At 42.5% G+C, this 20,754-nt stretch overlaps 2 protein-coding genes across 4 annotated transcripts in view; both read left to right on the forward strand.

Annotated features, from left to right (window-relative positions):
• The first annotated feature begins 1,663 nt into the window (after positions 1-1,663).
• On the forward strand, positions 1,664-8,283 carry LOC106854793 (CD59 molecule (CD59 blood group)). Of its 3 annotated transcripts, none has more exons than XM_014878897.2 (4): positions 1,664-1,722; positions 3,779-3,851; positions 4,573-4,674; positions 6,678-8,283. In XM_014878897.2, the coding sequence occupies exons 2-4, from the start codon at positions 3,788-3,790 to the stop codon at positions 6,869-6,871; spliced, it is 360 nt and encodes a 119-aa protein (XP_014734383.2). In that variant the 5' UTR covers positions 1,664-1,722; positions 3,779-3,787; the 3' UTR covers positions 6,872-8,283. The 3 variants fall into 3 exon arrangements, with proteins under 3 accessions (XP_014734383.2, XP_014734385.2, XP_014734384.2); XM_014878899.2 differs by lacking the exon at positions 1,664-1,722 and adding an exon at positions 1,762-1,906; XM_014878898.2 differs by lacking the exon at positions 1,664-1,722 and adding an exon at positions 2,390-3,316.
• Positions 8,284-12,930: 4,647 nt separating this feature from the next.
• LOC106854752 (uncharacterized) overlaps positions 12,931-20,754 on the forward strand; it is a 34,305-nt gene continuing 26,481 nt past the window's right edge. Inside the window, exons 1-10 of the mRNA XM_088175260.1 lie at positions 12,931-13,008; positions 15,385-15,442; positions 16,101-16,244; positions 16,962-17,108; positions 18,182-18,304; positions 18,850-19,017; positions 19,254-19,439; positions 19,739-19,861; positions 20,005-20,118; positions 20,233-20,554. Of these exons, the coding sequence (XP_088031386.1) occupies positions 15,398-15,442; positions 16,101-16,244; positions 16,962-17,108; positions 18,182-18,304; positions 18,850-19,017; positions 19,254-19,439; positions 19,739-19,861; positions 20,005-20,118; positions 20,233-20,554 (1,372 nt within the window). The 5' untranslated portion in view covers positions 12,931-13,008; positions 15,385-15,397. The remainder of the gene's footprint in view (positions 13,009-15,384; positions 15,443-16,100; positions 16,245-16,961; positions 17,109-18,181; positions 18,305-18,849; positions 19,018-19,253; positions 19,440-19,738; positions 19,862-20,004; positions 20,119-20,232; positions 20,555-20,754) is intronic.

Here is a 20,754-nt window from a genome sequence, read left to right on the forward strand (position 1 = left end):
CACTTCCTGAAATCACTGGAATACTGAAGCTCTGCCATCTTCTGTCTCAGATCTGACTTTCATGCTCGGTTAGGGCTTCACCTGGACAGGTAAAACCAGCCTCGTTCAACCTGTGGACTCAGCTTGTAGTGAAACCTTGGCACATCCAACACAAACATGTACCTGGTTTGGACCTTTTTCTGTCTCTATGCTGACAATCTCTTTATAACTTCTCTGTAGGATTCCTTCAACATTTTTGTGGGATTTTGCTGGCTAAATAGTTTCATGGAGGGTACCTTTGGCCACAATTTCTTTGCTGTGACTGCATTACAGAGAGAAAAACAAGTGGTGTTCCAGCCAGTAGAATTTAAAAAAACCCAACTGAAAGTTGCTGTGCAAGTTATTCCAGTGTTCTCATGCTGGTTTTATTTTTTTTCTGTCGTTTAATTTCTCAAAATTTATGCAAAGAATTTAAAATTCAGGCCAAGTTTGAAATACCATTTATCTGTGATGATACAGATAAATGTGTGCTCTGTTGGAGGGACTGTTGCCGGATTTTGGGAAAGGAAAACAGGTAAATGTTTAGCTGTGGCTGAAGTTCTTTGTTCCCAGTTCCTCACTAAGTGAATTAATATGAGATTTTTTTCTATTATATGAAGGGATTCTCATTTAATAAGGTGCATCCAATAATCCACAAGCATCTTAGTCTTACATCCCTTTGCTTTTACTTATGACTTAAGCAGAGGCAAAATCTTTTAGTCAGAAGGTCATATGCTTAGCTGCCTGATAATCAACACACCAAGAGAATCTGATCTAAGTTCTGAATGATTTAGGGTTTGCTTTAGGTTTAGTAAATAAATTGGCAGTTTAGGTGGGGTAACAAAAGTAAATTTAAGAATCCTTTTTAAATGTAACTGGTAGTTTTACAGGTATTTCATATTGTGCTCAAGTCAGCACTGAACTTTTTTTTTTCTTTTTAGATAGCATGGATCTAAGTGTTAGTAAAATACTTCTGGGGTCCTCATTTCTATTGCTGTTCAATGTTTTCCTGGATTGTGAATGTTTGAATCTATATTCAGGTACCTCTGGAGGAACGTGCCACTTTCCACTCCTGGTTTTTCCTTTGTGTGTTCTAAAACTCTTCACAGTGTTCATTCATCTATTAATTCATGCCATGAGGTATTTGGGGAGACCTTAGAGCACCTTCCAGTACCTAAAGGGCCTCCATGAAAGCTGGAGAGGGACCCTGGACAAAGACCTGGAGTGACAGGGCAAAGGGGAACGGGTTTTAAGCTACAGATGATGGGTTTAAATGGGGTATTGGGAAGAAATTATTTAATCAGACACAGTTGCCCAGATAAACTGTGGCTGCCCCATGCCTGGAAGTGCCCAAGGCCAGGGTGGATGGAGCGATGGCCGCATGAGGCGAGAGGGAAGGCGGCACACGCGTTCCTGGCAGCCGTCCCGAGAGCGCCTGCAGCTCCCGCCGCCCGGCCCGAAGGAGAGGGAGAAGGAGAGGGAGAGGGAGAGGAGAGGGAGAGGGAGAAGGAGAAGGAGAGGAGAAGAGAGCGCCTGCAGCTCCCGCCGCCTGGCCCGAAGGAGCGCTTACCCCGCCTGCGGTTCCGTCAGCGGCTCCGGCCGCTGCTCCGCCCCGCCCCGGAGGCGGTACCGCCGGGACGAGCAGCACCGACAAAGGCAACATCGCCTCCCGCTCCCGCACACGCCCGGATTTGCTTGGGGACGGTGAGCGGGACAAACCCGGAGCGGCGGCAGCGCCGGGAGCTCGGCGAGGCCAAGCGGCGGCGGCGGGGGGAACGCGCGGGTCGGCGCTCTGAGGGAGCGAAGGGGGAGAAAGGCGGCTTTCCCCGGGAGCTGCGAGGAGCGGGGGGCAGCGTTCGGCTGGAATCGTGCGCTTGGCCCGGGGCAGGTGCGCTGTGGCCGCGGCCGTGCCCTGCCTGAGTCACGGCGGCCGCACCGCAGTGCGCTGCGCGGGGCCGAGCGGCCGCGCACGGCCTGGAGCGCGGCCAGGAGGCACCGGCAGCTGCCCCGCAGGGATGCGGCTCGGGGCCCCCTTCCCCCTGTCCTTTCCCCTGTCCCCCGTGCTGTCATTCGCGATGACAGCTGCAGCAGGTCTTGTCCGCCTGCCTCCTCCCAGGTGGGACTGCGGAGAAATTCTGTTTCACAACCGGGCACTGAGCCTTCCGTGCTGTAGCAGTTGCTGTTTCTTGTCATTGAGGTGGATCGGATGCTTGACTTATAAGACTAATTTAGAAAATATAGTTTAGGAGATGGTTTGCTCCTTTCATTTTTTTAAGCCATGTTGTGAATTGCTATTTATATACGTAGTAGTTGCTTTTGGAAGGTCGGAATTTCCTGATGCCTTACACAGAAACAATGACTTGTTTTCCTAGACTGAATTACATTGACGTGGCACTGGTCTGGCTCTGATGATTTCTATTCATCTGCCTAACATTTATGCTGGTCATGGCTTCGTGTTACTAAAAGGCAAAGCTGTTTTTGTCTGCTGACGCATGGGTGACTGAGGAATCCTGGAAGATGGAGAGATTCCCGGAATAGTTCTGTTTGCTGTCCAGAAGGGCTCTTGCTGTAACCACCAGACTTAACAGCGCTCCTGTAGATCCACATCACTGTGGGACGAGCCTCTGGCCTTTGAAAGGCTTCTTGCAAAGTTGTTTACCCCAGAAAATAAGCTCACCTTGTACATTATATTTCTATTTTCTGCTCAGCAGTAAGTCATACAAAGAGGAGAAAAAGGAGAGCAGGTTGATTTTTTTTTTTTTAGTCATTGGATGGGGTTTCTTAAGGTTCTTTTGGATAGGTTTGGGGTTTTTTGTTAGTAGAAAAATTAACTAGACTTAAGGTTGAGAAGCATTTAAATACTTTTTGCTGTGAACCCATCTTTTCAAGTCCACAGTCACTGGGAGGGAAAAGCTCCATCCTAACATGGTTAATATCTGCCATGCTAAAATCTTAGAGTTGCAGGCAGAATTAAGAGCAGTGACTGTTTCACTATGGTTTTGTCAGATGTAAAACTTATTATCTGAATACCTTTAATATTTTGGAGTTTTGAATGCCACTTGGGCTTTAAAAACAAACACAAATCCCTTCTCTCCCTGCTCTGCTTGATGCCTGCTTGGAATAGCAGAGGTTTTTTAGTAGGAGCTGTGATTGTAGTTCAGAGTCTGTGTGCAGAAATCTTTCTGAGAACTCCTGCTTTGGAGCTGCCTATGTTTAAAAAATTCCTGACCTTCCCATCTCACTGCTGCCTACGGATTGCAGCAGCCATGGAGACCTGAGCCACTGCTGCAGGCACTTGGTGAGTTATTGCCTGTGTCAGTCCCTCAGTGAGAGGGACACATTTTGGGAGAGGAGAGGCAAAAGCTCCTGTAGAGCAGCCAAACCTCTTGCAACTTCATGAGAGAGGAGAAAGGAGAGCAGTCTGGCTCCAGGGTTACTGGGGAATTGCTGAAAGAGAAAAAGCATTTGAGACCTTTCTTTTTGTTAGGTGCATTTGTAGCTGTGAGAAATTGGGAGGCCTGTTGAATGATGTAATCAGAGAGGAGACCCATCTGAGCCTGTCAGGGCTCAAATATCAGTTTTGAGAATAAAAATCCTCCCTTGGAAAGTGCAGTTATTTTTCTCTCTTGTGTTTCCCTGTTTTTCCTGGCCAGTGCTTTCAGTTTTATACTGAAAAAAGTCTTGAAACCTCGGTTCATCACCAGGGACTTTGCTTTTAAATAGCATAAACTTGTAATACCTCTTTGTGCCCTCAAATTAGGGAAGAAGCATGACCAAGATGAACTGCATCCTGCTGACCACCTGCATTGTTTTGATTGCTTTTTGTGGTTCTGGTGAGTAGAAGAAAGGGACTTTGTGGTTTAATGTTATGACAGAGGCTGAGAAAATCATGGCAAAAAATGTCAGAGGGAGGAAAAACAGTGAGAAAGGCCTGGATTATTTAATACCACTGTGGGGAATGGCAGTAACCATCGAAGCAGGGCTGTTTCTGTTCTGGTTGTCTTGGGTCAGGAGAGATAATCAGGGACAGGATATGGTGCTGCTTAACACAACCTGGAATTTTTCAGAAAACTGGAATTTTTCTGCTAGAAAATGGGATTCTTCTTGTGTGAATTGGAAACCAGTATGAGAGGGAAAGGAGACTGAGTTTAAAAAATAGATAGAAGAAAACTCAGTTGCAAGTATCTGTTATCTGGAACCTGGAAAAGGCAGTCTTCAAGAGCAGATAAAAAGAGCAAGCATTTAATATCTTGTTCTGCAGGCAGATAATGGTAAGTGTTTTTAAAAGTGACATAAATACATGCTTCAAGATGTGCCTGTCAAAATTGTCAGCCTCAACTGGTGCACTGACATAAGCTTGTCAGTTTTAACTGAAGTCTTGAGTTTAACAGTTTTAGCTGAAGTCTTGAGCTTAATAATCGGGCATATGTTTTGTGACAGTTAGATGCAGATAAATTATTGTTTGGGTTTTTTTGTTTTTTTTTTTTTTTTAAATGCTGCTGCTACTGTCTCAGTAGTTTATTATTCAGTGAAGATAAACCCTTGTTGTCTTAGGTTATACCTTAAGATGTTACCACTGTGACAACAGCCCGGCCCTGTGCAGGACCAACAGCACCTGCTTAACGACTGAAGACACTTGCTTGCAGTTGAAATTTGGTATGTACAGTGTCCCACAGACCTAAAATAAACCCACTTGGATCAGCTTTCATTGCCTGGACGCCTCTAATCTGGCCCTAGCATGCATTTCTCAGCCTCACTCAAAAGGAGATTGCAAATACTCTTGAAGGTCATGCTTATATCCAAGCAATAATGTAATGATTTAGATTTGTAGCTGTACAAGCATGTACATAGATCGCTGTATATCCAGATTTAAGAAATAAACAAACAAGCAAAACCCACACAAGGGAGTTAGGGAAAAAAAAAAGACAGCATAGAATTTAAAATACAATTTATTACTCTTTGAAAACAGATAAAAGATGTGTAGCCCACAAAATAAAGCTGCAGATGAATGGTTCAGTCATTTATGAATTGACACTATTAAAATAAATTATCTTTTTTGAGGGGGAAGTGATTTATGTCTCAGGAAGGACATTTTAACTAGATCGGGTTCCTCAGGGTATGGCCTTGAATGTTTCCAGGGATGGGACATCCACCACCCCTCTGAACAATCTGTGCCAGTGTTTTACCACCCCTGTCTGCTCTTCCTGCTCTGTCTTCTGCACATTCTTCACTGAGAGCCCTGCCAAGTGCTGGCCCAGGCTGCTCAGGGCAGTGCTGGAGTCCCCATCCCTGGAGGGATTTAAAGATGCCATGTGCATGTGGCACCTGGGGACATGGGTTAGTGGAGGGCTTGGCAATGCTGAGTTAAAGATTGGACTTGATCTCAGAGGTCTTGTTCAGCCTAAATGATTCTGTGAATGCAGACTGAGCTGGCTGGTGTTGCCAGGTATTGTTACCGTATGGACTAGAAATCCTGAATATTAGAATATAAAGTGTATAAACCGTAATAGTAGTAGTAATGCTAAGGCTTGGAGACTGCAGTTCCCAGAGTAGGCCCTGGGAAACTAACTTACGAATGTGCTGTGCTGAGAAAACAATGTTCAAAAGATTTAGCAGAGCATGCAGAACTGTTAGTGATAAGGTTAAAGTATAATCATAAATAAAGTACTGGTGGTGGGCAGTGGCGTAAGAGAGAGATTAAGGGGGAGAACACTATAGTCCTAGGATAAGCAACCATGTAAGATTCATGACGTAAAATGCTATCTACAAGGTGAATGTATCTATATTATTTAGAAGAATGTGTACTTCTGCACATAAACCATTTGTAAAAAGGGTATAAAAAACCCTCTAAAAAGGGAACCGGTGGGATCCTGACTTTGGACGCGAGTCCGCAGGTCCCCGGGCCCCGAATAAAGCACCGTGTAAACTGACACTCTGTTAGTTTGTGTTTTACTTGGGCTTTCGGGCAGCAGTATCGCTCAAGCTCCACCCTGTATTTCCCAGTAGGTGGATTGGATACACACTGCTAAATTCCTAGTGAAAGCAAATTTGGAAACTTCTAAACACTTAAACTTAGAAAAGCAAGTACATGGCTGTGGCAAAAACAAAACTCTAGGGCTGATGCTGGGGGCACAAATAGCCCATGAACTACAGGACACAAGACTTTACCAGAAGTGTCCTGTCCGGGCAGGACAAGAGGCCAAGCCCAGTGATCTGTCCCTGAAATTTCATGTCAAATTCTCATTCCCAGTTTGCTACGAAATTGGGGGTACATTTTATACCTTATTAGCCACTTCAGTGCAGAGTGCTGTGGGTGGGACTGTGGTCAGACCTTCCACTCTTTGTACAGAATATTTCTTGGTAGGGTGTTTGTGCTGGGTTTGTGCGATACCTTTGTGGTTGTGGGGTTAAAGAACCAGACCGTCCAGTTTCTGCCTCCCTCCAGTACCCCCCAATGCCATGGCAACACTAACCACAAGGCCTCCACCCAATTTCTGTGTTTACACCATGGGGCCTATCACAGATTGAGCTTTGCCTTCTCCTTAATGTTTTATTCTCTAACAGTGGCAGTCTAAGCACTGCTTCTCTCTCCATACCAAAAACGGTGTTAACTGTCAATACTCTCTTAATCTGTTTAATTTTTTTTTTTTGTTCCATAGGTAAATTGAGAACTTTTTCCTGCTGGAAGACATCCCAGTGCAGTGTGAATGAAATTGCTGATGCTTTCCAGTTGGATAATTTTGAATTCTTCTGCTGCCAACAAGACCTGTGCAATGAGAGTACAATTACTGGGGTTAACAAAGCAGCCTTCAGTATTGCTTCTGTAATGGCCATGTTATGGATGCTCATGTAATAATCCTGATTTGTTTGCTATCCTTTCAAGATAAAATTACATAAAACCATTTATCTCTTTTCTATATTGCATATTTTCACCTCCTGTCCATAGGCAGAAACATTCCCTTGTTATTTTGTTTCCCAAGGTTCTCTGTTAAATCACTGTCTCCATTCATGGGAAGGACATGTGTGTTGTTACCAGTTACTGGGTGTTTTGATCTGTCCCCCTGTTCATAGGGAACAGCTCTTGTGAAATGTTATTTTGTGGAGAACCTGGACAAACTCCCGTGGGTAATGTCAGGGAGAAGGAACATTACAGCTTTTCTGCTGGAAACTGTCATTTTTCCCCTGTCCTATAAACTGTCATTATTTTTGGTTGGCGTTTCTGTGGGTTTTGATTTGTTTGGCTTTGGATCTTCCTTGTCACAAACCAAGCAGTGGATTTGTTCTCAACACAAGAAGTGTTAGATCATAAGTGTACCTTGCTGCAGTCTTTGTGATGAATATGGAAATATTCAGTTTCAAGTCATGTAAACACTTTGTTCCCATCACTGTACCTTTTTTTTTTCCTACAGGCCAATGATATAACCTTGTCAAGTGCTGTTATTTTGGGAGAAAACATCTACATTTCTTAAACCAAAATACTGCTATAAGTGAGAAACACCTTTTTTTAAAAAAAAAATATATATATTTCTGTGAGCATGTAGACAACATGTGATAGCTTTTCTTTTGATTTCCCTCATACATTATCCATGTTTAAGATTTTAATTGAGCATGTGCTTTGCACTGAGTATTTATTGGTATACTGAAAATCGATTATAAAATGCTAAGGAATTGAAAAGAAATGGCACATGTAGATTACTTCCCCTAATTAACCTAGTTAGTTTTTGGGTTTTGTTGAAAACAGCAACGTGTAAACTTAACCCTTCAAGCTTCCATCTAAGAGTATTAAAATCTTGCAGAACTTTCTTTCCATAAATGCCAATGCACAGTATAGGTGTGTATTTATATAGCATGAATAAAACCTGCTCCATCTGTAGGTGTGAGAGGTCAAATACTGAAATACTTACATTGCTCTGCTCCGTGGTGGAGACAGACCTTGGGGACATCTTTGGTACCTGGGGACCCTCTCAGTCAGGTGGGATGCCTGATCCTCCTTTTTCTCCTTCTGGAGCTGTTGGTAGATCCCTGCCAGAGTTGTGTCCATTGCCAATGGGATATCCTCTTGCTGAGGATTGTGCTCTTGACATCAGTGACACCAGTCAGTGGCACCAGTGACACCAGTTCACCAGTCACAACAATCCCCAATGTATTCCACAATGTACCTTTTGGTTGAGCTTATTATAGCTATGAAAGTGTCCTGGGATCTCTCCCATCACTCGAAATATGGAAGTCATCCTGTCTTTGATTAATAAAAATGTCAAAAAAGAAGAGTGTGGAGTGTGTGGTGATTTATTGGTACTTACAGCTGGATGGAACTCCAGTTGTTTCCATGGGAGGTGCATCCATGCTTCCCATCCAGAGACTCAGCAAGTTCCATGTAGACTTCTTCCTTATTTTTATATCCCACCTGATTAAAAGCAGACACTGGAATACAGCAATTTCTGCACAATGACTTTTTCCATTGCTGTAGCACCATTTGTCAAACTCAGGCTCATTTCAGGTGAAAAAGTATTAAAGCAATCAATATAAATTGGGGGAAGGTTTGTAGCAGGGGCATCTTTTGTTGGACAAGGTGATAGATTCCTTATGCTTACATCATCTTGATGGCAGCATTTTTTTCCTCTGTTGTATTGTCAATGTCTTTTTTAATGGTGGTACTTTTAAACTTGTTTCTTTGCTGTATGGCCTGCATATATAAAATATTCTCATTTTTTTGATAAATGCAAAAAGAAGCTCTATATTTTGTCTGCTCTTCAAGCAATTATTTTTACTATTTCTTTTTTGATAGCCATGAACACTTTGTCTAATTATCGTACTTTTTTGTTTCTCTTCTAAAAGCAGCCTAAGCAATGAGTCCTTGTGTTTTAAATGTGTTACTTTCTTTTTGTAAAGATTAACCAGAACTTCCTGTGAGGTTTGCATTTTCTGAGTATGGCTGTGCTGACTGCTGAGCCCTCTCCTGCAGTTTGTTGAACAGTGTCTGCTCCTTGAACTTTGGCATTGCTCCCCCTGCTGCTGCTCTCTTATGCCCAGATTTGCTACCCAGTCCACAAAGGGGACCATTAAAACCAAGAGAGATAATAAAACTTTAGTTCAAATATTAAAATTTGTTCAACTCCGAGTCCACCAGGACTCCCAAGTCCTCTGCAAAGCTGTTTTCCCCATGGTCAGCCCCCAGCTTGTGCTGGTGCTTGGGGTGATTCCCAGCCTTTGGGGTGGGTGTCACAAAGTGGTGCCTGAACCCCAGGGACTCCTAATTTTGTGCTTCCCTCCATGGGAATATCAGCCAGATACTTTGTGTGGTTCAACTGTGTCCTCTAAGACCCAGGATAATGCCAGATAAACTCAGGATGAGTGGCTGTGCCACTGTGCAGAGGTGTCTGCAATGAGTGCTGAGTAAGTTGTCACTGTTGCTGGGACTGCTTTGGTTTTATTTTGAAATTACCTGAGTGATTTCCTGTTCTGAATTTGTGGCATGACTAAAACCTCATCCTTTGAGTGTGGTTTTTATGCCATTACACATCATTTATGTACTAATGGTTATCTGATCACCCAAGAATATTCTTCCCTACATCTACTTCTCAGTTGCTCTCATAACCAGCAGTCTCTTCTGGGGGGGATGGACACACAGGTTATATAGGAACAAGAAGAAAGTAGCAAATGAAAGTTTCAGTACCAGCAGGAATTCATTCTTGTGATCTATTTTTACCATGAATTCCTCCTTCAAGTCTTCATGGTGGTGACCAGGTGGCCTTTGACTTGAACTTGGGCATGGAGAGAGCTTGGAAGCCTCCTGGCATTGGTAGGAATGTGGGGCTGATACACCTGATTGAGAAGAATTTGGCTTTATCCTGTGTGAAATCCTTCTCTAGTTTTACCATCCCTCATCAATGATGAGGTGAGATGTCTCTGTGTTATTTCAGGATGCAGAAAATTGTGAAAAGAAGCAGATGCATGGGGAAAAGCAGACAGGCAGAGCAAGCAATTTCCTCCCACAAGCAATTTCCTCCCTCCTTTTGGTTTGAGAGGAAGGAGAGACTGAGCAGTGAGCAGCTTTATTTTGTAAAAATGAGTTGCTAAGATAACAGAAGTCCCTGCAGAGAGCTGCACATTTACTACCTCACTGTTGCTCTAACTGGGGCATCTGGATATTGCTGTAATATAAATATTAAATGCATTTAACAAGAGCGGTGTTCCTCCAGCTGAAAGAGAGTTTAATGTGCCTGAACCTCTTTGTGTCTCCAAGGGCCTGGATCTCACTGATAAATACAGCTGGTCCTAAGGTGGCATCACAGCAGGGGGGTTAGGCTATGCCTAAACAGCCAAGAAAGCGTTGTCTGTGAGATCCCCGTGTTTATTGAGGCAGAAACAAGCACACTGCACTTTCTGACTCCACACAAGGTGAACATTGCACTAGCAGCACAGGGCTAACACCCTGCATTTGAGAGAGGGAGAAGAGAGGCACTGATTGGCTGTGAGATCCCCAAAAGAAGTGCATTGTCACCTCCACTCCCGTCTTTCCAAGAATAATTTATACATTGGGATAAAATGAAGACCTGCAGATGATATTATTTTTATGGGTATGACAACTTACAGCATAGGGAAAACTGTCCTAGAGCCTAGGAAAGGGCAAGTTAAAAATACTTTTGGTTTCTTCCTCCTAAGTGGAATGAATTTTAAAAAAAGGGTTTGGTGCAAAGTTCCCCTCCCAAATAACGAAATCTCTGCATGTGATCCAGTGTTGGTTCTATTTAAGGGATAAGCAGTCTGGAATTGATTTTGATGCCTCTGAACCCATACCCCAGCACCTTGTGAGTCCAGCTGAGTTATTCATGGCACACTAGTGCTGTTCAGGAATGGCAGCTTCACCATTCCTCAGTGCACAGGGTTGGTATGGTGCTTGATACAATTCAAACCAGCCCCTTGCACCATTTTGGAAGATAGGGATGAGAGTGAAGCACCTGCACTCCTGTTCTCTCCTCTCTCACAGGTATTCAGAGATGCTGCTGTGAGGCAGGTTTGGAGAAAAGGTATGGAGACACTGCAGGATGGGGAAAAAATCACAAAGGTTACGGGCTGGGAGCATGGATGTTGTGGTCAGATTCACTATGGAATTTGTTTTGGAGACTGCTGAAAACCACAGAAACCTTCTTCTCCAAAGGATTCTCCAAGGAGCACTCTGTGCCACGTGCAAGCCCGACGTTCTGGAGTTCATTGCATGCTCAGGCTCCTATTTTCAGAGATGCTACAGTCTGGCAGGGAACTTCAGGCATCCATCATCATCAGCTGTCATGTTCCTAAGTGGTCAGGGCTTGGGAGAGAACGTGCACGGTGTCATCATTTAGCTTACATCCAAAATGAAGGACAATAAGAGTGTTGCACCAGGAAAAGATTAAAGTGATTAATCTTTGAAATTGAATGACTTTCAAAGTCTGATGGCTTTCTTCTTTCCTACTCCTAGTCATGGTAATGCTGTAGGATCCTGTGAATTGAGGTTTATTCCCTGTTCTCTGGGATGAAGTGATGCTTGTCTGGGCAATAGTGGGACTGTAGCCCAGCCCCCAGTGCCAGCTATGTCTAGAAAGCTGCAGTCTGCACACAGATAAATGGACTATCTAAAAGATTACAAAATGCAAAATAAAAATGCTGCTGCTGTCAGCAAGGCACAGCTTCCTTTTTGCTTATTTTACCCTACAGCAAGCTGGAGGTGCTTTTTTTTTATTTTGTGCCTAGAAAAAGGACTTTCAATCCATTCCTCTCCCCGAAAGTGAGATCAATAGAACAATTGTTACGAAAATTCCCTTTCCTAGTAATACAGCAGCCAGTTTTTCTAGTATGAAAGCGTTTTAACTTTATCTATGAATATACCTCAGTTACATTATGCACTGCAGTGCACTGAGATGGTGGAATTTTACTGGAGACTTTGGCACTGCTCATGTGTAAATATAAGAAACTGAAGGAGAGTCTAACCTGGAATGACGGCCTTTGCCTTGAGGCAATGCTTTTAAATTGAAGGAAGGTGAGTTTAGAGTAGATATTAGGAAGAAATTCTCTCCTGTGAGGGCGGTGGTGAGGCACTGGCACAGGTGAGTTAATAAATACGTGGTGATGTGTAGGGAGATGTATGTCTGGCTTATAGGTCCTGTGATACTTGATAAAAGATTCGTGTTAATCACAAAAGCATTGGGGTTTGTATAAACCAAAATACTAAGCTCTGCGGTGAAGCATGGACACCAGATAATGGAAATTACATGATAAAATATTTCTGTTTAAAATCACCTTGTTATGTTATATTATGCTGTATTATGTTACATTATAATATGTTATGTTTTCCAAATAAGTTGTATCAGCTACCAGTTTGCAAAATCAGACTTCACAAAAAGCCCTTCCTGCCTTTGTCTGATCAATACTGCCTATCTCAAGGACCAGACTTTCAGAACTTCTCAGGTGCTTATCTACAAGGACCGGATGGATATCTGTGACTGATTATCACCCAAAGGCTTTGTGTAAGGATGTTTATTCAACCACCACTGCTTATGACAACAAAAATAAAAAAAAATGTTGACTACAATAAGAACCCACAGTATAAGAAGAGGCTGCAAAGCAAGGTTCGGTGGAGCGTGGAGTGGGCGGTGACCCCTCACATTCCCCAGCGCGCTGCTTGCTCTTTCTATATCAAATAAAGCAATCTAAATTTTGCTGAATATCGAGACCTTTTGTCTCTCATTTATAACAGTCCCTGCTGCCTCACAGAAAAATGGGAAAAAAGTTTGGGAAATCCCAGGAGATGAACCGGCCTCGGGGCCGGAGCGCCGTGCGGGAGTGGCGGTCCTCCGCGCCGGCAGGGGGCGCTGCGGCGCTCGGAGCCGCTCCCGGCGGGCGCGGCCGAGGCTGCGGGGCCGCAGAGGCGGCGGCGGCGGCGACGGGGCCGCGTCGGGGCTGAGGGGGCTCGGCGGGCTCGGGGGCCGCGGCCGCCCCTCCGCCGCCCCGCAGGTGAGTGCGGATATCGCGGCCACGGCAGAACCCTTCCCGTCCGCCGGCAGGCCCGCCCGGTGCGAGCCCGCCCCGCAGAGCCCCTGAGGGAGGGAGGTAGTGGGGGGGTTGTGCATTCCCATTGCCAGGCGCCGATGGAGCCGGGTAGGAAGGGTTGGAAATATGGGAAAGGCTGGGAATGACTCACTGGAGTTCTGTATGCCCCACATGCACCTGCGCTGCTCTCATCTGCTGGTTCTCCACTGGGTCACTCAACAAAATCAGTCTATATATATATACATCTATATATAATACATGTATTATGGAAATTAAGTAACAATTCATATTAATATTTAAATATGGTCAATGTGACTAAGAGACCATATTTATAACAGGTCAGAGTAATAGCCATATGAATGTCTCGATATATTTTTATAAGGTGTGTGTGGTCTGGTTAACACTGCTTCAGTTTGTGCTGTGTGTTGTATGTCCATGCAGATTTTGGCCAAGGTTTTGTCCAGCATCTTTTAGTTCGTATATGGCACAGATCTTTTGAAAACAAATTTAGTTTGTGCAGCAGAAGAACCAAAACCTTGGTGAGAAAAGCAGAAGTGTGCAGGTACTAGGAGAAAATAATTACATAGGAATGGTTTTCTTTCAGTGGGTGTGTTTCCGACACCAAATTGTTTCGGGGAATGGGTTTAGAATAATATTAGGGTTGTTACACAGCTTGTTTTTGTGCGGTAGGCAGGTGGCAGAGAGGAGGGAGGGGACTGCCATCAGCTTCCTCAGTAGTGAGAGCTGGAATGAGCTGCTGCCCAAATCTGTCATGTGCTCCTTGTGCTGGGCCCTGTGCTCTCTGACTCAGGGCACTGAGAAGGCTGGAAAGTGCCCAGATGAATAATACATTTTTATTTTTTTATTTTTTTTTTAGCTGGATTTGGCTGCAGCTGGTAGGGGATGAATTAGGAAGGCAAAGCTGCCACTGAGGCTTTTCTTTTTGGTAACATCCTGTTGTGATCAGAGCTGAAACCTCAGTTGTACTACTTTGGGCATTAGGAGAAAGTTGGTTTATAAAATTAAGTGGCATCTGTTGTGTGCCATGGAAGTTGTGGAAGATGAAGAGTTGAGGGATTGCAGCTTTAACTTGCTGTCTGTACCCCAGAGAAAAAAAGCAAAACTCATCCTTGGTTGATTTCATTCCAGGTAGGAAAAGCCTGATCAATTTTGTTTCCCAACTTGATTTGGAATACTTGTCAGTGTTTAGTGCCACTGATGTAAATAATAAAAAAAAAAACACCAGGAAGGAGCAGTTGAGGTATTCAGGTAGGAATGCTGGCAGGTGAGACCAGCAAAATGATTGCAGCAGTCAGAGCTGGAAATGAGCTGAAATATTTACAAATGCAGCACCGCGTTCCATCTAGTGAGTCATTCTGGCCTCTTTGTACCTGGGTAACCCTTTGGTGTGTCTGAAAGTGAGCTCTTCACTGGGAGCAGGTTTGATGTTAGAGCTCTGCAGTAGTTGTGAGAGGAGGGTTTCACTTACAGGTTCTGCTGTTCCCATCCCCACGCCCATGGCTCGTTTGCTGACTTTAATGTTAGGAAAGATCCTTAAGAGGATCCAGTCTGGCCTTGTAGGTGATGTGGGCCATAGGTTGCAGTCTGTGATTCCCGGGTTGAGCTTTGAAGTGATGAACTGCTTTAAAAGCAGCCTCTGCTATCAGGCTGCATTCTTTCAAAGATAAGCAGTGTGCTAATGCCTGATATAAACTGCTTTCCAAATTCAGGCCTGGTCTGTGGAGGTGTAGTTCAGAAGTCTGTAATACAGAATGGGGAGGACACATGATTTTCCTCTGGGTATTGCTAGTTGAGAGTGACAATTACTGAGCAGGTGCAGTGCTGGTTGTACTTTTCAGATAAGCAGCAGTCAGAGCAGTTCAGGCAGTTTGATGTTATTTAATGATTTTAGCCTTAGTGTGTGATTTTTTTAGAAATCTGCGTTGATGTTTTCCTGTGGTGACAGGCAGTGTTTAAGGTCAGGTTAAATATTAGCAAACTATATGTGGTTTGTGTCTTCTATTTATATGTTGGAGAGGCAGCTGTGCTGAATAATACTCCATGGCATTTACTGTTTAAGGACTTCTCTGGATTATTTTTGGAAGTATTGGCATTTTACTGACTGGTAGTTTTTAGAAAAGGTATGTTATGCATATTTTGTATATAATGAGAAGTGTTATTTCTCAGCAACTGGTGGTGTAGTGGAGATCAGAGGTGCTGTCAGAACTGAACAAATCACTCTCAAGCATTTCACAACGAGATACATAGAAGTATGAATTAATTACAAGTATTTGAGTCCTTGATACTTACTGTGGTATTATTTAATTTATGTTTCTGTAGCCATCGTGGAACTATGTGGAAATGGGGTAGTGGAGATGATTCTCCTTCCAAAACAGCAGTAAGTACTGAATTAGTATTCATATCTTTTTAAGACTCTCTGACACAGAGAATGTTTCATTTTTCATACATTAACCATGTTTATTTTCTCTATTATAAAGTAGTTTGATTAGTTTTACCATGACAGTTTTAGGGCTCTGAAAGTCAGATTGTGTCCTTGTTTCTTATCTCCTCGATATTTAATCTCTCATGCCTGCCACAGCTGCTGTGCTTGTCCTCACTCTGCTTATCCTGCCTTAAGGAAACATCTGTAGGAATTACATAAGCTTCATCCCCCGGGTATCTTTGGGTAGAGTAGGTTCAATATCAATATTTATGGGGATTTATTTTATTTAGCAGCAGTGCCTGGCTGTCACAGCACAGATGCAGTGAATGAGGAAGTTCAGGTGTTCATACCTAGAATGCTTGGATGGTTTTGCTGTATTTCAAGCCAGTATTGCTAAAGCAGTTCCTAAGGTTTAGAATTCTGTGTGACTTGGTGAAAACAGCCTGCTGTAAATATATAGAATCCACGGGAGTTTTAGCATTGCATTTGCTGACTGTTGTAATAAAGTGAGACACTAAATGCAGGCATTTGGGGAGCAGTGCCGTGTGCCCCATTTGGCTTTTTGAAAGCACCCTGCATCTCCCCAGGCTGAATATTCCCCAAATCTCTGCAGGCCCCAGGCTCCAGGGACGTGGGAAGTGCAGCGGTGACAGATCTGACAGAGCAGCTGACAAGCACTGAGCAGCTGCTGGCACAGCTAAAGGAGCTTGTCAGGGAGAAGGATGCTGAGCTCCGGAGCAAAGATCTTCAGTTAAAGGTATTGTGCATGTGTTCATGTCAAAACCGTTGTTTAAAACCCCCCTTCAGTCCTTTTGGTCATGTTCTACAAGCTTCTAGTCTGATACAGCAGCTCTAGGATGGTCACAAGGAGCTATTCTGGGGTCTGGGCATTGCTGCTTGTTCCCAGCATGTGTTCTGTTCCAGGACTAGCAGGAATTTATGTCTAATATCCTGAAGGCTTTTTTGGGGCTTGTTGCTCTTTTTAAAAAAGTCATAAGGTTGATCTCTTCCTGCAAGAGGTTTCTTTCTGCCCTTTTTATCTGTGGATGTGAACAGCCAAGTGTTAAAATACTTCATGTTTTAAAACTCACTGTAAATCGGGTTCTCTTTAAACAAAATGAAATTTATACTATCATGAAGGTGTCTGTCTTTTAGTATGTTATTATGAAAAAATAATTAATTCTTCTTGTTTAAAAATCAAGCCTAGAATTTGTATTGCTATGAAAAAAGTGGGGAAATTTATATCATAAGGTTTTGAATTCTATACAGTCGTAATCACTGTGTGCAGGAAGTTTAAATAGAGAAGAGAAAATTTAAATAATGAAAATGAAACATTGCAATGTCTCTTCAGAGAAGATATTTTTTGTTAATCACTTCAGATTTCTCCCTCTCTTTTTTCCTTTTTAATGGAAGAATTGAAGCAGGCAGTTGTCCATGTAGCTAATTTAGTCTGTCATGACTTTGATGTTTGTAGGAGGAGAAGGAATCTGCTGATGCCAAACTTTCCAAGCTGAAGCTGCAGAACAAAGCCAAGGTTGCATCATTAACCTCGCAGCTGGAAGAACTTAAGAAGCAGTTACCAGTGGCAGGAGGCTTAGAGGCCAAAGCAGAACCAAAAAAGGTAAGGTGTTCTCACATTTGAAAGCAGATACAATTTCTGGGGTGCTGTAGGCTGTTTTCCGTGCTGGATTCAATGGGGAAATTCAAATTTTGAGCTGAGTCAGGTTAGGATCAGGATAGACTGAGTAGGTGCTGTCAGTTCATCTGTGTTTCTTTTTAATTCTTTTATTTTTCAATAGAAATCCAGAAACTTGCACATTCCCTTCAAATTGTTTTAGTAAAAAATTCTCACTCCTTCATCCTATTAGCAGCTCTAAGTTTTGACACTTGTGAGTCAGGCAGATAAGGTTTGGAGAAGAAATGAAAACAAAAACTGTCTTGTTCCTTAGGAGATGTAAAACTCTTCTTATTAGCAAAATGTGAATTAAGTGTTGGAAAGTGACAGGTGTTTTATTGTAAACTAGAGTCTCAGATCTGTTTGTAGTAACACACTTGTGCAAGTAGATTTGTGTTTCTTCAGAGCAGGACTTCGTACAGCTTCTAAAATAACTTTAGTGAGGCTTTAATTTTTCGGGGGGATTTGTATTTTAAAGCTGTGCTGGAAGGGAATGGTAACAATCTGTTACAGTCTCCAGTTTTCCTCAAAAACGTGCTGTAACTTTATTCTGATTTTTTTTGGCTAACAAACATGCTTGGCAATTGCACTTGATTTCTTGTAATGGCAGATAATTTCTATAAAACAGCAATTTAAATTGTGGAAATTCTGGTTAGAAACATACTTAGGAATGGTTGAATTTGCATTTTTCCCCCCAGTAGTCCTGTTTTCCCTCTGATATATATGGACTACACTTGCCAGGTTATTTGAGTCAGTTGCCAGAGGAAGTGAATCTCCTTGCTGCACATTCCAGTCCACTTTTTAGCAGTAATTAGCATGAATAATTTAAATACAAAGACTTTTATATGCTTACTAAAATACTCTGTGCCAGCTTTTACATGGAACATGAAATATATAAGACAGCTGAAACACAGTCTATGAGTAAAGTCTGCTTTTTTCACCAATATTATCAGACTAAGTAGAGGTACAGAATCCAGGAGTTATCTGTTCATGAAATGCAAACCTCCCCGTTTTTGCAGGCATCAAAAGATGGAGACCAGGAAAATGCTGCAGCAAATCGAGGGAAAATATTAGTGCTGAGAAGGAGAATTGAAGAGCTGGAATCCCAGATCACACAAAAAAATGAAGAGTTACAGAAAAAGGTGGTGTTTTATAGGATGTGACTTTTCACCTTTGTGATGTAGGATTGTGTTTGAATATGTTTATTTAAATATATTTTAAATTCTGTGCTACTGAGCAGCCGTTCTGGGAGTTTTGTATTGAAGAATTATGTTACAACCTCTGCAAGGGCAGTGGGAATTCTGTCATTGTGCCTTCAGTGAGGAGGGAATCCTGGGTGAATGGAGTAGGTTACATGACAGTGAGCTCTGTGGATCAATGTTGTATTTAGATCTTTCATTTTGAACAAAAATACTGGTTTGCTTCAGTTTTCCTTATTGAAAAAAATAGGTCATAACAGGAATAAATGTAGGCACGGGCTGATCTTATGTTGTGGTGTTTTGTGGATTTAACTTCCCTGGGGATGGTGGCAGGAATGGGAATGCTGCAGAGTTTGGGAGAAAGGTTCAGTAAATAATGATTACACTTCAAACAGAGCCAGTTATACATCTGCTTGTAGTTTTTAGAATACTCTAACACAGGCAGTAAGGAAATGATGCAAACCATTCTTCTGCCTTTTCCCCTGCAGGAGGCCGAGCTGGAGGCGCAGCGCAGCCGTGGGGCTGACATGGATGCCATGCTGGCAGAGAAGGAGAAGAAGCTGGCTGAAAGGGATGCTTACATCAGGGATTTGCAGGTGGCCTGTGGATCCAGCAATGCTGCCAATGAAATGTTCCTGCCCAATGAAGAATTGAAGGTATGTTAGCAGCTCAGTTATAAAATCTCTGTAGAGTTTTCAAGGAACCTGAAATGAATTGTGATGTTACCTAGCCAGTCCCTCTCTGAAACACAGTTAATTCATGTAAATAAAAATTCTTTTCTGACTATCTTAATTTATATTTATTTAGTTACTTATTTTGTCCTTACCAGGGAAAGGCTTCATGATTGCTGTGTTATTTTTCTGCTAATTGTCTTTTGGTTTGCCTTGCAAAGAACCAGCTGGCAGCTAAGGAGTCATCACTGCAAAGCATGGAGATTCTGGTGCAGAACCTTACCAAGAAGGTGGGAGACAGTGAAGAAAAATGCAGCTTGTTCCAGGAGCAGATTGAGAGCCTGAAAAATATTCAAAGCAAGGAAAGAGAACATTTCCAAGGAAAAGAAGCTACATACATGGAAAATGTAAGTAAATGCAGGGTTCTTAAAGTTATATCCAGTTCTTAGGAAAATGGTAAGAGAGCTACAAACCACGTTGGAAGTAGAATACAGGTGTTTGAGAAGGAGACTGCCTGTTTGGGCTTAGTTGATAGAAACTTGATAGGAATCAACATAAGTGACTAATTAGTGTATTTAATGTTACTGGAAGCAAATTTGAGACAACTTGGAATCCATTATCTTGCTGTACCTTTAGTTAGACAGTTCAATGTGATTTTACTATAGTTTGTGAGCTGGTTTCATATTTATTTTCTTTGTGGTTTTAGGTACGTATGTATCAAAATATTATCCAGGAAAAGGAAAAGGAGCTGGAAGCACAGAGAGAAAAACATGAGCAGGAGCTTTTTAGATTGGCTGCTAAATCTGATGCAAGTGCTGACCTAGAACAGGTATGTTGCTCTGGAAACTCAACAGCTTGAATTGGGAGTCATGTAATTACTAAACTCTGTGACACAGTTCAAGTGTCTGGTTGGGAGAATAAAAATAAGTCTGTTATAGATTGCTTGATTATTTAACTTTTAATTTTTGATAGCTGCTGAAGGCCTTGAAACAGAAGCTCCATGAAAAGGAAGAAGTCATGCTGGGAAGGACACAGGTGATTGATGTCTTGCAAAAAGAGCTGGATGCCAAGGACCAGCAATTGAAAGTAAGAAATGCCATAAGTAGGAGTATAGGTATAATGTTTGTCAGTGGTAGGAAAAATACTTTGCATTAAAATTATAAATGGTTTTTTGTGCTGTGTTTTGGGTTTTTTTAACAGGAGATTAATGAAAACCTGAAACGTCTTCTGTCTGAAAAAGAAAACCTCCAGTCTAAACTGGATGCTGAGAAACATGTAATGAGAGCCCAATTAAAAGACATGATGGAGAAACATGAGCTTGAAATGACAAAAGTTAAGGCGAAACACAATGCTGAACTGCATGAAATTCAAGAGAAACATGAAACTGAGCTGCAAGAGAAAGACCAGGCCCTGGTTCAGCTTCAGAAACAAGTGGCAGAGTTGAGTGGTGGTGGACAGAGTAACTCCAAAGAAGTCAAAGATCTGGAATCTGTAACCAAAGAGAAGATGGAAGATTTGGAAGGTATCCTATTTAAGCAGTTGTCACTGACAATATTAAAGGTTTCTTTGCCCCAGACTTCTGCGTGTTTTGAGCCAATTTCATACCTATTGCAATTAGAACCACGTGGAATTTGATGGAATAGTATTGCCACAGTAATTAAAGTGATCAAGTACTGTAATAATGAGGGTTAGAGGATTACCAAGATAATCACATGAATTATA

The sequence above is a fragment of the Sturnus vulgaris genome, chromosome 18 (assembly GCF_052056855.1).
Source record: "Sturnus vulgaris isolate bStuVul1 chromosome 18, bStuVul1.hap1, whole genome shotgun sequence".
Classification (NCBI taxonomy): domain Eukaryota; kingdom Metazoa; phylum Chordata; class Aves; order Passeriformes; family Sturnidae; genus Sturnus; species Sturnus vulgaris.